The sequence below is a fragment of the Tyto alba genome, unplaced genomic scaffold (genome assembly GCF_018691265.1).
Source record: "Tyto alba isolate M040663 unplaced genomic scaffold, T.alba_DEE_v4.0 Super-Scaffold_41, whole genome shotgun sequence".
NCBI lineage: Eukaryota > Metazoa > Chordata > Aves > Strigiformes > Tytonidae > Tyto > Tyto alba.
Window position 1 is genome coordinate 22,445,061 of NW_024881317.1, and position 15,710 is coordinate 22,460,770.

Here is a 15,710-nt window from a genome sequence, read left to right on the forward strand (position 1 = left end):
GCACAGACCTGCGGTCGGATTCATTACTATTTCCTGCTCCCCTGAGATTCATGATTCATTTCTTTCAAGTACTTTTTCCTCTTTACAGAAAATTTGAATTCTTGTCTGCAAGGGTTTGTAGCTTTACTATTCAGTTTTAATCTACAAATCTTTTCTTCTCTGGTAGACACTAAGACTTCTAAAAGCCACTCATGTGAAGTACAGGGACTTCTTCCAATTTTTCTTGCATTAAGACGCATAAAATTGTATAAGACAGAAGGAACATGAAGACACTTCTGTTTGAGTGAAGAAATAGAACAGTCTTCAAGAAGAATACCCAGCAGAGTCCTCCTCTTTTATTCAGTGAACTTTTTTTCATCTTGCTCTGACATTTCATCCACAATACCCTGCATATTTTTCAAATGCTTCTCTAGTCTCCAACAACTCCACAGAATTCCATGGACTGAGAAAATATTTACTGTATTACCTTGACAACAACACTAAACGTTCTTGATTCACAGTATGTGACTGCATACAAAATAGTCTAAAAAACTACTTTTGTAAGATGTGAGAGCCTGAGAAGTTACATTTGATCTCTGTGAAATCATCCAAAATAGGTCCTGAAGTAACATGCGAGTTGTCTGCCTCTGGGCTTGAACCAGACAAGGGTAGAAGTTAAATTTATGCAATTTATGTGATTTTTTTTTTTACATATGGAAAATATCCCAAAGTGCAACAGAGTTTTTAAAATCCAAGCACAAGCCTGGTAGTGCCAACTTTTTAATTTCTTTCAGCAGAAGCTAAAATCTGTCCGAAAGAACTTAGATTTGCCTCCTACAACAGAATAATAGAACTTGCAGATATGGAAAACACCGAGTATTTCATATACCTTGATTTAAACAAGGCTTTTGACACTGCCTCACATGACATTTTCAAAAGCAAGCAAGTATCTCCCAGATAAGGCTACTACAAAAGTGGATTCATAACTATGCTCGAAAATCATACATACAATAGTTCCCAGTGCTTTGATGTCAGAAGGAAAAGTGATATTGAGAGGAGGCGGATGCCAAGTTCTGTATGATTCACTTTTTTTTTTTTTTTTAACAATCCAGATGATGGAGCAGAGACAAAGGCTCATAAGGTTTAAACAAATGCAAAGTCAGGAGGCCTGCAAGCGCACCAAAGGCTGCATTTAGAATTTCAAAGTGCGTTGTCAAAGTGAAGAAGCAGCCTGAAAGAAGCCAAAGTTCAACACTCTACAAGTTAAGCAAAAAGGGTCCAAGGTTTGTCTAACAAGAAGTTGGAAATCCAACTATAGCTGGCAACATTTTTGATTGGTGTCAGACTAGGGGAGCTGAAATAGTAGATCAGATTCCACTCTTAGAAGCTGAAATTTCTGAGTCTGTGTCAGCTCGAAGTAACCTCAATCGAATACCACTCGCAGTACAGAAATGCCAGATTTTCAGCACAATCTTAGGTGAAATGTGCTGATTTCAGAAAACTCTGATCAGACTTCTGATGTTCACCACCCTGCTGTGGGCCAGGGAAGCCCCCAGCCTACCCTGCCAGGAGTCCTGTCCACCTCACTTCACTGCTCTGAGACTTGAGATAGCTCATGGCCAAACTCCAGCAGAAAATTACCAACATAAAATGAAATTATTCATGCAGCAATGGTCCTAGACAGAACTCAATTACACAAAGAAAGCACCAATTTAGGTCAATAAATGTCGTCTTTAAAACCGTCTCAGAATTAGGCTTCACATAATGCAATTCAGTAGAGGAATTAATATCATACAGTGCAACTGAAGTGGTGTTATACTTTAAGCAAATTTGGTTTGTAATGTCAAACTGCCTCCAATACCAGACATTTATGTTTCTCCCAAGGAGATCAGCAGGGAAATAGATACCACAAAATTGTCATATTTTGACTATTACATTAAGACTACACACAAAGAGATAAATGGGGTCCATTCACACCTCTCAGACCAACAGTCTTTCTGAATCATACAATACTACTAGTTGGGAGGAATCTCAGAAGTTCATCTATGCAACCCCTTGCTCGAGCAGAACCACCTTTGACCAGGTTCTCAGGACCTTGTCTAGGCATGTCTCAAGTATCTCCAAGAACAGAGATTTCACAACCTCTTTGGGCAACCTGTTCCAACTGTAACTACCTTCACTGTGAAACTGTTTTCTCTGATCGCAAATTCCCTTTTTGCAGTCTTTTCCTGTTACCTCCATTTCCCCTATGACCTCTATCAGCTGGTTAAGCAGTAAGATGTTGTCAGGCTTCCATTCTTCAGGATTAATCAAACTCACTTCTCTCAGAGTCACAGTACATCTCAGTATATCTATCACATGTGCCAGCTCCCCAATTATCTTGGTAGGTCTCCACTATACCAATGTCTGTCTTGTGTTGGGAAGCTTAACGCTGTCCTAATGTGGTCTCACCAGCAGCCAAGCAGGGGGAAACAACCACACCGAATCCTTTTCTGCAAAGCTGCTTGCTTAGTTGGCGGCCAGCCTCTACCACTGCATGGAGTCACTCTGACCCCGACGGAGGACTCCACACGGGTCAGTGTTGAACTCTAAGGTTCCCACCAGCCCCTTTCTCCAGCCTGTTGGGTCCCTCCCTCTACCAGCACATCTGCTGCTCCTCCCAATCCGCTATAACCTGCAAACCCGCTACTGGTGCTTTCTGCCCTGTCAGCCAGGTCACTGGTGGGGATATGAAACCCTCTCTTCTGTCCCAGTATCGAGCCCTGGGTAATGCCACTCATTACCTGGGCTGCTGCTGAGTCCTCAACCCCATTCACCACGCGGCTGGGAGCCTGGTGGGCCAGTTATCTCCCCACACCCACCCGTCCAGTCTGTATTTCCTCAGTTAAGCTTCAGGGATACTACTGGAGACAGTGTCAAAGGCCTTGCTAAAAGCAAAGTAAACAATATTCTCTTGTTTCCTCTCAACCACAGGGCCATCCATTTAATCTGAGAAGGTTATTTGGATACTTGGGCACAGTTTGGTAAACCCACGCTGGATTTTCCCAGTCATCATAATCTCTTTTGTGTACCTATAACATGGCTTCCAGGCAGATTTGCTCCATAAACTCCCCTGAAATGGCTCCAGCTGAGCTTTCTCTTTCCTAGTTCCATCCCTGCACATCCAGGCAATATCCCTCACTTTTCTGCCTTTGCTTCCAAATTCCATGTACTTCCTTTTCGTGTTTGAGCCCAGTTAGGAGCTCCTTCTTCATCCCTACTGGTCTCCTAGACACACATGCTCAATTTCCTGCACTTTGGAATAGACCATTCTTGTGCCTTGAGAAAACCGTCCTTCAGGATCAAATGGTTTGTGCCTCTTGGCCATCAACACAATCTCCCACGGGAACCTATCAAAAAGATCCCCGAACACGTCAAAATCTCCTCTCCTCAAGTTCAAGGCTGTAATTCCGTTATTTGTTTTGCTCAGTTCTCTTAGAAGCCTAAATTCAAGCATCTCATGACCACTGTTTCCAAGGCTGCTCTGGTGTTTTTATATCTGATCAGTCCCTTTTTGTTCCCAAAGAGCAGGTCCAGCACACCACCTCTACTAGTCATCCAATCAGCCACAGATAACCCGTGTCAAGAAATTCTCTTCGGCCTACTCTGAAAACTCCCTGTATTACCTGTCACACCACCAAACAGCCATTCCAACACATACCAGATGGTTAAAAAGGCCATATAAATACCAGGGCCTGCAGTCTCCAGTTGTGTAAAGAAAGCTTAATCTATTTCTTCCCCTTGATTAGTTGGTCTCTAGCAGGCACACATGACAATGTTGTCCTTCCATCCTCTGAGTGTTAGGCATAAGCTCTCAGCTGGCTCCTTGCTGCTTCCAAGGCAAAGCTACCTGCATTCAAGTCACCCCTCTGCATACAGCACGACCCTTTTCTTGCCTCGTTCTTGTGAAAGAGGCTGTATCCATTCCCTGCGGCTATCCTAAGACATCTCTCTAATCCTAAATGCCCCACAGCTCTGCAATTACATGCAGACCTCTGATTCCTCCCCCTTGTTTCTCATGTTGGTTATATTAATTCACGTGTAGGATATCCTTGCTTGGGTATAAACTATTTTTAATGAAAAATTTACGTTTAAAGTAATGGATAGTTCCACTACAAAAATCTTGACATGCTGTATTACTGGATACCAGCAGCATATTCAACTCATTCACTTGAAAACCTCACTCCTATACAACTTACAAGTATGGCACAGAACGGCAAATACTAACTTTTGTAGTATAAAAGTGCGAGAATCACGCAGTAAACTACACTTACTTTGGAATTTTGAAGGTGATACAGTGCATCTCAAATAATGTTTTGAAATTGTTCTCTAAATAACGTGGCATATTTGTTTACAGTCTATGATTTTTCTTTATATGGCATTCAAGAATCACTCCTTTTTTTTTGGTGCCTGAGTACTTGTCAAGTGCCTATCACACAGAGGTGACAGGGAACCATCTGCCTCCCTCCCCCAAAGGCACCTCCTTTTACTTATTACCACCTGTTCTTTTTTCAGTCCCCAAATGGCAATTCTGAGCAATGCCAGATACACTGGAAAAGGCCAGGTTACAGGTCCTGGCTGAATTTTTCAGACTTGTCACTAGCATTTAACCTCCACAAAGAAAATCCAAATGTATCCATTACCGAGGTCTTCAGAGACCACACAAAATAATGCTGTAAAAACATTGACAAGAAATAGCTTTGTTATAATTGAACATACTAGTATATCTGATCTGTAACTAAGATGGTCAGAGGCTGACCCATGAAAAAGGAGAGGGGAGAGATTTTGAGGTTGCTGAGGAAGTCATTCCCAAGGCACGACTAAGGTCCTTCCTCTCAATGGGATATGCAGGAGGCCCCCGTGGTGGCATTTGCAGGATATAAGAAAAACCCCACCTATCTTCTAATCAATGAGGCACAGAGGGGAGCATCAAGACTGCCAAACGCTGGCAGAGGGCAAGTGCAGAGGAATGTGGTAACTGAGGTACTTCCCTTTCTTTACGTAGTTCTTAAATTCTCCCTAAAAGGCAGACCAGGCAGCAGAGCCACAACGCCAGTGAAATTCCCAAAGGTACTTAAGCCTCCAGGGGAAGGATACTATCTGAAAAACAGGGACACGGTTCCAAATCTCCTAGTATTTGGAAAGCAGATGGGATGCTTTTCAACTCTCTTGCAGAATTCCCAAAGTTATGTGCAGGGGATACTGGTAGGAGAAGAGTATTTAACTCAGACCATTTACTTGAACCCTAACTCCTCTCCTCTCCCTTTCAATCTTCTCAATTATGATTAGTTGTCCTAAAAATCTCTTCTCTCAATGCCACAATTCTTTTATATACTCCAGAAAAAAGCAGAAGTTGTTGACTACGTGCAGCCAATCCATTTCCAAGTGCAGTCTTCTTTTCCAAATTTAACAGAGAATTACAAAATTTGAAAATAAAAAGCCACTCCAATAAGCCTTCAAATTACCCTAACTTTTTTAGCAGTCAATTCTTTGTTTTAATGTTTTCCACAAATAACTTCTGTATATAATGAAAGCTTTTCAGAATTCACTCCAAATACAAAAAAGACCAAGCCAAAAGAAACTTGTCTGATCAACAATTATATTAAGCTTCTTCTAGCAGATGAGAGTCTGCATATATACTGGTCTGTGTGGTTGCGCACAACATACGCTCACGCACAACACACGCTCACTCACATTCACGCACCAAAACTGTCACTGTGCAGAAGACAAGGTACAGCACTGAACTACTGCTTCCTGCAAAGTCAGAAATCTATGTCCAAATACAGAAATTCTTTCGCTGTAGTGGATAGTCACATTGTATACTTTACGCCTATTGTATTCAAAAATTACGCTACCTTCGAAGACTGAAGAAAATACAATGTGGCATTTTACTTTCAGACTACTCAGAAACTCCTACAGTACACTTCAATAATGCTATGGATAAAGCAGCAATGTTCTAGGCAGCAAAACCCAGCACATTGGACCATTTCCATATGAAGGGTTTAGACTGAAACAAGCTGATACATGGAAGAGAAAACTAAGTTCTGATCTTATATGCAAAGTGCCAACAGTTTTAGGGGTTTATTTCTATTTAACCTTCCTCAGCATATCTCCCTCAAAGTCTGACTAACTCTGCCTTTTCCAACTACTCAAAGTCAACTCTGATGGCAGCCAACTACCTCCTTCCTTGCTGTCAATTATACCACAATCAATGCTATAGTCCATTTATAGATGCCCACACAATAGTCTCGGTCCATTTCTGCAACACTGGCCCATAAAGAATGCGTGCAGCCTCTCTGAGAAATTCAATCAGGCTTCTACTTTCTAATTTAAATTTAATTTATTAAAGATCATTTTGATATGATAAGCAAAAAGGCTAACGGGAAATAGTAAACAGTCAGGTGTTTGCCAATTCCATTTAGGAAGGAGAAAACAGAACAGCAAGGGAAGGGACACACTGCTAATTGGGAATAACTTTGAACATTTAATCGACATTTTTTCACTGAAATTACTTTTCGAATTGGCAAAGTAGGTATTTCTCATCATCAGGTATGTAAAAAAAAAAAAAAAAGCTTTCTGAATTATTAATCGAAGTGTTCAACATACTTTTGCTCAAATTAGTGTTTTTGTCATACCAACATAGCCGTCATGAAAGAATTACTCTATATGATACCTTCACCTTCTTTCCCTGAATATTGTTTCCTTCTTTGCCGTTCATATATTGTGAGAAGGTATTAAAATATCAAATATCTGTATTTTCTTCAACTGTGTATACTAGTTTTCATATATCACTACTAAGACACAGCACATTCATTCCTAATTGCACTACTTGTTATGTCACTACTCAACAACAACAACAATGTCCTTTCAGTGATGTACCATGTGGTTATCTCTACTGTTGGAAACCAACAACTAAAATTAATCAGTGTTACGCAGGGGGTGCATTGTTAAAAACACTGCGGGCCATGTAACAGAACGATACGACTTCGGGAGTGCATCTTTACACCCGAAATAAGACTCCATCAACACTGCATCCATAATCCTTTGGCAGCATGCAAAAGAAAAAGGACAGAATTATAAGGCAAAGTCCTTTAGTGTAACAGGACAGGTTGCCAGAGCAGAACAGGAAGGAGAAACCACTGGGCAAACAACGGGGGAGGGAAAGGAAGAAAAGCGAGACCACAGGAACTAAAATAATAACAGTAATAGTAATTTATAAACCACTACTGGGAACTGGGTGAGAGTACAAGCTTGGGCAGGGCTTCAAAACCCAAGTACATTAATTATTCAGTATTTTTCAAATGTGGAAAATATGGAATAATGCTTCCGCTTGAAAGATCTGGAAACTACTCAGGTGATTCATGCGTATAGCAGAAATAAAATTACTTCTAATAGTTTTTCTGGCAACCTGATGACAGTAAGCCATTGCTGGATCCAGATGCCTAACAGTACGCGGAGGCTGAAATCCCACAGGTCTAGAGTCTTAAAGCTACTGAATCCAGTAGAGGGCACCTCTCATTCCCCAAACAGTTGTGGAAAGTACACGCATGCCTTCAGCCAGCAATGAAACATGCCCATATCCCAACGAGAATTCAGAAGAAGTTACAAGCTCACAACCACTCTACAAAACAATCAGAAAAGAAACGGAAAATCTCTCTCTTTATGGCACGCTCATAACAGTTTTCTCTCTGTGTGTTGAACACCAAAACCATGTCTAGCAGATTCACACCTGCTAAAATTGCAAGTGTGAAGTTACATCATGCCTCTGACCATACATAAGACTGTTTCTCCCAAATCCTCTCCATTAAAATCAAAAAGAAATTAGAATTTAAGACCCCAAAAAGAGAGTCAACACAAAAGCTCCCAAAAGTACAAAATTAATACTTTCTTGTCTGATTCATCTCTCCCCTCATCCCTCTTACTATTGGCTTGCTTCCTTGTGCTCTTTGAAATTAATTTTTAAAAATGCGTGACCTGAAAAAGCAAAACAAGATGATGCCTTAGCAACCACATTTGTACTACCTTTTTTTCTGGAAGACAGTAGGTCTTTAATCATAACAGCAATTATTCTCTCTTAACATCCAAAATATGCAATGCAGGACACTGCAAGAAGGCGAGCACTGTTAGTAATTCCACTGACCAGAACACAAAAGCAAATATTTATCTTAAACTGCAGCTGCAGCTCAAAAAAAAAATTTGCAGTTGCAGTTTGCAAAAACGACAAAGTTTACTACTTTTTAAACTAATAGCAGGAAAAAAGGCTTCTGGCACTGGAATGATCTGGTGTAAAATACTTCAGTTGCGGTGTGCTCCATAATTGCTTATTTTTCACTTTTGCAATTTCAGCGATTGTTTTCATTTCGACTATCCTGTTATTTCTTTAAAAAATCTGACAGCATGCAACAGCATTTCAGATTTCTGACTATGGTTTATTATTGCACTGAATATTTTCTACCTATTTTCCATAATACCTGGTGAATCCTATAGATCTCCTTAATTTCTCCTCAGTAACTTTAAGTGTACAGAAGATGACACTGAACCACACATACGATTTTAAAAAGAACATCCTACTCTAGCTGAGTTATATCTATAACACATCATCTGGAAATGGTCCCTTGAAATTGTTCCTTCCCATCTTCTGGCACTCTACTCTCATGGTTTATCTTACCAAGGTCAAGTATTATCAGCTGGGCTCCAGCCTGTGCATTTCCAACATCATTTTCTGCAATGCACTGATAGAATCCTTCATCTGATTTCACCAGACCCAAAACTTGCAGATTATGTTCTTTCTGAAGAGTAGAGGAAAAATGCAACACTTAAAAATGGGCTGCAATTGCAAAAACAATGCTGTTATTATTGCACATTAGTATGGCAGTAGAAACTTCTGAACAGTAACATGGAATAGTATATTTGGAGTTCCCATCAGATTTCATCTCTCTTGCACTGAATCCTCAAATTATATGGTATCAAAAAGCAGCAGAAGCTCTCACTAATGGCTATCATTTTCTAGCATCACATATCACTGGCAGGTCATAACATTTCCACAGCCATTTTTACGATATTTTAAGCACTGAATATAGCCACATAGCTCACTGTTACAATCCTACAACCTCAGGTATACCCAATTATACAACCATTAAGTTCTCAACTGTGTCTCAATAATGACTTTCACTACATCTAAAATTTCCCACTAGAAGTATCGGTGTGCCAAAACTCCTGATCCACAACTCAGTTATATTTCCATTTAAATTCCTGCTTGAAATTGTAATTTTCATTGATCACAGACGGCTGCAGAAAGCACAGTCAGTGTTCATGGCGAGCTCACACTTTAACAGGTTCAGCCAACAAGGTGCGTTTTGTCATTGTGTGTGCACCTGTGTCTCATGGAAAATCTAAGCCACAAAGAAATCAACTCATGCGATATAAGCAACATGCCTTAGTAGTTCAGTAAAATGACTTAATTACCAAGTATTCAAGGTTTTGAGAAACCATTTCTCTTCCAGGTCCCACACATCAACAGTACAAAAATAGGAAGCTGGTCCCATAGAAGAATGTAGCTCCCATGCGTGTGTGTTAGAGGACTAACAGCGACAGGTCAACAGCTTAAAAATCTGCAAAATGCGCAGTATACTTACGACAATTTTGAAATAGTCACTTGGGATCACCATGTCGCCATTCTTGACCCATTTCACAGTTGGGGTAGGTTTTCCAGTCACTTCACACTCAAATACAATGTCCATAGATTCATGAGCATAAATATTTGCGGGCCGCTTCAGAAATTCAGGAGGAACTTCAAATAAAATGGAAAAAAGACAAAAGATGGTGTTAGCATTCACAAAAACACATCAGTTGTGCCCGTACTAAAAGCTATGGTAAGATTCAACACGTTAAAAGATGGCTTCAGGGACTCTAGCACTAACAGTAGGAATGTTGGCAGAAATTTTCAGATCAGGGTTTGATAGAAGCTGATACAAGCTCTGTGTTATTTCAAAATTACATTTGGGCCAGTTAAACAGCCAGCCATTTTAATTTGAAATGACCTCTTGAGAATACATGAAAGAACAAATCCAACCAAGATATATAAAGTGCAAAGTTAAAAAGTATTTTAAAATCAAGACACATAGATGCCATTTGGAAAGAAATATTTCCGTGGTTGACGAACACGCTGCAGTCTCTTATCTGCTGTAGGCATGCTGCTGCATGCTAAAGAGACCACAGCAGGCAGTGGTTTTTAGACATCATTCACACTCTTCCTTCACCAACTCAGAGTTCATCTGAGCAAATCATTTAGTGCTTAATTGTGCAACAGTTTTACACCCCTTTCACAAATAATCTCGTGGGATAAGCTCCCCAGCAAGACGATGAAAGCTTTGACAAAAGCCACCACCCCCTCCTGCAGCAAAGTTTATTAATTTGTAAAATGGAAAGATAGTAAGTTAGATTAGAAATTAAAAAGTCAGGCTATGATTAAAATAGTTGTCTAGAACTTTTTCAGTAATCTATGCTGCTTTGATGCCCAGTAAGTCCTTCTGGAGCTCCATAAAACACAGAACAGTGGTAGGTGCAGTCAGGCTACGTTATACAAGAGTATATCATGATTAGCAACAATTTGTTTATCCAGACAAAACTCTGCGGTTTATACAACAGAAATTTTACAGAGTTCTTTGTACTCAATACTTGAAGCCAGTAGGTAACCAAAAGCTAAAATTATATAAAAAAGACTTTTTAAAATGAATGGACACAAAATTAAGATGAAACTTTCCCTAGGGTACCAATGTCTTGTTTTTCTGTGAAGAAATTCAGCTTATCAAGTAGACAGTGCTGTATTAATCCAAAGATTTCCTTCTCTGGTTTGTGGAAGCCCAAGAACCACTATGTACAGGACTACACATACCCCCCTTTGGATCATACTGATAAAGTATTACAGATACGTATGACCAAAGATGTGTATTGTATAACACAGTAAAACAGAAAGGTTCTTCATTTAAGACATGTACCAAAGTTGTTATCTCTGGGTCTTGGCTGCCTTTTTAAATGTCCTATATACTCAGAGTAGGATTAATTAAAGATATTTAAATTTCACAAAAATTCAGAGATGCAGAATTTTTTGGTAATACAATCCCCACACTGTCTAATGCGCAGACGTATTAAAAATCTTCTGTCAACAAATGTGCCACTAAGAAGCCCCCAGCTGCGTACAAAGACTCTCTGCTGCTTTAGCTTAGTGGCAGAAGGAGCAGCCGTTTGCAGGCACATACAATTTGAGTATCATCTCTTATGAAGAACATTCACCTATTTGTTTGGTTTTACTACACTCACCGACAAAAGGGCGATTTGCTTACTTATGTTGTCAGGTCTGATTGTTCAAGTTCCAGGAAAGTCAAAAGCGGCCTTCTGTCCTTTAATATTTATCAAAAAATCAATATGGGAGGGCTACAGAGTTTAGGCAAACATTTTACACGCTTCACCTATCAATGGGATTTACTTCATGCTAGGGAATAAGGAATACTAGATCATGCTTTCCTTCTTCCTGTGGAATGACTGTAAGTGTTTGTAGGTGGATTTAATATTTTTAAAAACAGATAGGTGGAGGCAAGCAGCTTTCCAAAAACCCCTCAAGTTTCAGATTATAAAGTAGAGAGCATTAACAAATGGAAATATTTATTTATAGAGTAAGAGGATGGCTTAACTCTCAGATAAAATCTATGTAAAACTATACCAGAAACTACATAAACATGTACATATATATTCAGTGCTTGAACTCTCTTACGTAGGAGCAAAAATCTGCATGGGCCTGAGTCCATTTGCCTATGACTTCAGACATCCATTTCATAGAATCTTTCCATAAATTTACCAAACACGCCATGAACTCCACCTTAAAATGATTTAGATATTTTTGTACTTACTATCTGTATCAGATGGTTGTTACAACCATATATAACTCTGACATTTGAAACTGTCTTCTGAATTTGTGACCAAATTTCTATTACATATTCTTTATGAAAACTGTGCCTTTTACTTTAAATTTTTAATCCTCCCTTGCATTTATCCTCGGCATTTTTATTTATTGTGAGCTGAACTATTTCTTCACTCCCTTCCCATGTCCCAGCCTTTAATTTGGCAGGCTCACCAAGTCATGTTTGCTTAGTTCTGGTGTGACAAGTCACCCACACCCTCCTCGCAGACCCTCTGTATTTGCTCTAGTTTGAATTAATCTTTGTAGCCTGTAGAGTTTCAATTATTTGCATGCAATTTCAGATATGTCTCACCAGTGACTTGAAAAATGGCATAAATACAGTGTTATCACTGGAGCAAATATCTTGCCCAATTTATTCTACTACTGTATTTGCCCTTTTCTAGATGCATCATACTGATGTCAGCCTGTGATAGATCATTGCTCTCTCATCATTAGCCATTTTTAACTAATGAGTAATTTTGTTCCAGTCTGCTTGATCAATAGTTTATGTTCTCATTTCCTTTCAATCTCTTTCTCCATATGTATACAGACACACACATACACATACACATCGATTCTTCAAATGCTTACATAGTTGAAAAAAGGGAACATAAAAATTGGAAACATGAAAAGTTAGTTTCTCCGTGAATGTATGATGCTCCTATTTTCATAACGGTCATTACAGGCTAACGCTTAATTCCTTAGCCACACACTAAACTTGTCACAGGAATCCTAGTAAACACAAGCCAGTAATTTTCACCGTCAAAAGCACAAAACTGGTGCAAAAAAATTCACCTGATGACCTCAAAATACATGCAAATTGCTGGACTGAGTAGATACACTGTAAAACTCAATGATGAGAAACAGGATATTTAAGAGAAATTCAATAAAATCAGGAGCAGCTCAGCACAAAAAATAGCTGCTCTGGGTTCAAGAATGCCTTTACAAAAGAAGTATTATGATACAATTTACCGTTAATTAAACCACATTTTTATCAAGTTTCCATTTACTTCTGTGTGTTTAATAGTTACCCGTTTCAAAAGCATATACAGACATCCTTTTATTTGGGAAATGATGAGCATAAACATCACAGAGGAGACAGCAGACCTTCCCTCCATAACAGAAGCATCAGAAAGGGCAAGTCACTACTCCACAGTATAGACACGTCGTCTGCCCAGCACAGACTATATGATGGGAGGATCCTATCACAAATTCTTGGAGACAGATGTCTCTAGTGGTATTCTGCATATTTTCCTCTTGGAATATACTGCCAGCAGTTTAGACTTTCCTCAACATCCCCCTACTGGGTAAGAGACTTCCACGCTGCCTAGCAGAAAATAGGTAGATTTTTAAAAGCACACCCAAAATGGAACGACAGAAGAAAGAACAGTAGTAGTTTGGGAATGACCGTCGCTAATCTGAAAGGTGGAGGGACGATAGAGAGGGACAAGGAGGGAGAAGCACCACAAGGGACCTGATGGACCATCACATCTGAAACACAATTAGAGCAAAGTCCTGAGATTACTTCTGTTTTTTTACACTGTTTACGAAGACATTTGGAAAGCACACAAATACCTTTAGCAACTGATACTGCTTTAACTTGAGGCATCATCCACAAGCCATTAATACTAAATCATAAGATTCAAGGGTTTTTTGCCACAAAAATTAAAGTTGAAATAGATATCCTATTACCTGCTCTCAGATATTATTTATTTAGGAGATTAAGAATTTGAAACACTTTATTTTTTCAAAGTGACTTTGCTTTTTGGCTTATGGAGCAAATGCCAAGCTGCCTACCAAGGGATAATAATATGAGAAGTGCTCACTTTATTATCAATTACTTTGCACTTAATGAATTAAAAAATGCTTTTAAAATACACTTTTATAGTTTAACTATGTCAATGTTAAGCATTCACAGAGATTAACACAATGCAAGTACAGATGTTTGTGGCAGAGAAGTTAAATTGATAACCAGAGAGCAAATGAGCCAATTACCATATAAAATAAGATTTGTAATGGAAGATTATGTGTTCTGTTAGCAAACAGACAATTAAACTTCAAAGAAGACTTGGCAGCTCAGCCCACTCTTGCATCCCTCTTACTGGTAGCCCTCAAACAACTATTTAAACTGCAAGATGCTCGCACAGAATTTCACGTGCACTGTGGTATCCTTAGAGTCCCTATTCAAGAGTACCTTCCACACTTTTGGAGATTTAAAAGACAAAATATTTTGATCATAACAGTGATCCAAAAAAAGAAAATAAAAAACCCTAATCTATACCAGCAGTTGATTCAAGCATCTACGATAAATCCCAGTAAAGGTGAAATACTTGAAAAATAGTATGTTCTTTTTAAGCCAAGGGCTCTAAAATGATGGGAAGAGCTGAGTAACTACACGTATGCAAGAGGAATTGCACCCAAGTTGAAGTAGAAGCAGAAACGGATGCTGGGCATGCATCCCATTCCACAAGTACAGGTGATCACAAGGAAGTGGAAACAAATTTCCCCAAGTCTCTGCTCCTCCATCTCTTCAGGTAGAAGAGTGGTGAACGGCAACACACTGCCATACGGGGCTGGAGCTCGGGTCTTCATCTTCCTGCACCAGCACAAGCCAACATGGTGAATTCACAAAGAACCACATTATCTGTGCATTGTTTTTTAAATACTCAAAGATTAGAAACGTTTGAATAGCTATGTGGAGAGTATTAAAGCAGCATCATTTATTCTGAACTTTACAGAACAACTGCTTCTTCAAATGTCTGTTCAGTGGTCAGTAGCTCTTGCCTGTTCTCCCTCATTAAGAGAGAAATTTTGTGGCCTTCAGGGGCATAGTTGAAAGAATCTATTTTCAATTCAGCCATCTGTACTGCTTCAAATGAGAGAGAAATTAATTATATTCAGTCCTCCATCTCTTGAAGAGCTTTCCTTTCAGTTTTACAATCCCTGACGTAAGAACAAAGGTTTCTGGTTTTGCAATCCCATTTCAAACCTGAAACATCAAGCTGAGCTGTAACTACACAAGAAAATGAAAAATTCAAGCTCTGCACAAATAACTAATCAGAACTTCCAACTTTCTTGGTTACAAGAACAATGCACCTCCTCTTACAATAACCAAATCAAATGCTGCTATTCTAGATAATATCTCATTTTTATGCATGTTAACCTTTCCCAAAAGTCAAATCCCCTCCACACTGCTCCCGAAAAAGAGGCAGAAAAACCTAACGGTGTCAAAGCAGTGACTACTGATAATCAGACTTGAGCAACAAGGAAAACCCTGCAGAAGCAGAGAAGTGACCTCGGGCAGGCAGGCCATTTAGACCACCATAATAAGAAAAAAAATCTAAAAGTCTGAAATGATTTTTAGAAAAGTATCCACAAGATAACTAGGCATTACATGTCTAGTACTCCTCAAAGGATGGGCAGCTGCACCATTATCTCACTTCCTAATATATTTAAAACACTGTCTGTCGCACACGAAGCACGTAAGAATAGTCTCATTTTGATGCAGAAGAAACACAGATTTCAAACTAAAAAGACTTACTCTCTTTTTAACAAGCATTAATAAATATGCTGTTGGTCCAAGCATAGCATCAGACAAAGCCAACATACACATGATTAACTGTAAGAGGTAGATACCATCTCTATTACATTGTTTTGCTGTTTCCCCATGTCCTCTATCACCCTCCTTGCTCCATGCAGATGAATTACCCTCCTTGTTCCCATCAATTCACCAAAC

At 39.2% G+C, this 15,710-nt stretch overlaps 1 protein-coding gene across 9 annotated transcripts in view; it reads right to left on the reverse strand.

The window, feature by feature from the left end:
- Positions 1-15,710, reverse strand: part of NEO1 (neogenin 1) — a 208,409-nt gene that overhangs the window by 66,708 nt on the left and 125,991 nt on the right. For all 9 annotated transcript variants that reach the window (XM_042803981.1, XM_042803980.1, XM_042803983.1 and 6 more), the window contains exons 6-7: positions 9,654-9,808; positions 8,687-8,807 (exon numbers count right to left, since the gene is read on the reverse strand). In XM_042803981.1, coding sequence (XP_042659915.1) covers positions 8,687-8,807; positions 9,654-9,808 — 276 coding nt within the window. The remainder of the gene's footprint in view (positions 1-8,686; positions 8,808-9,653; positions 9,809-15,710) is intronic.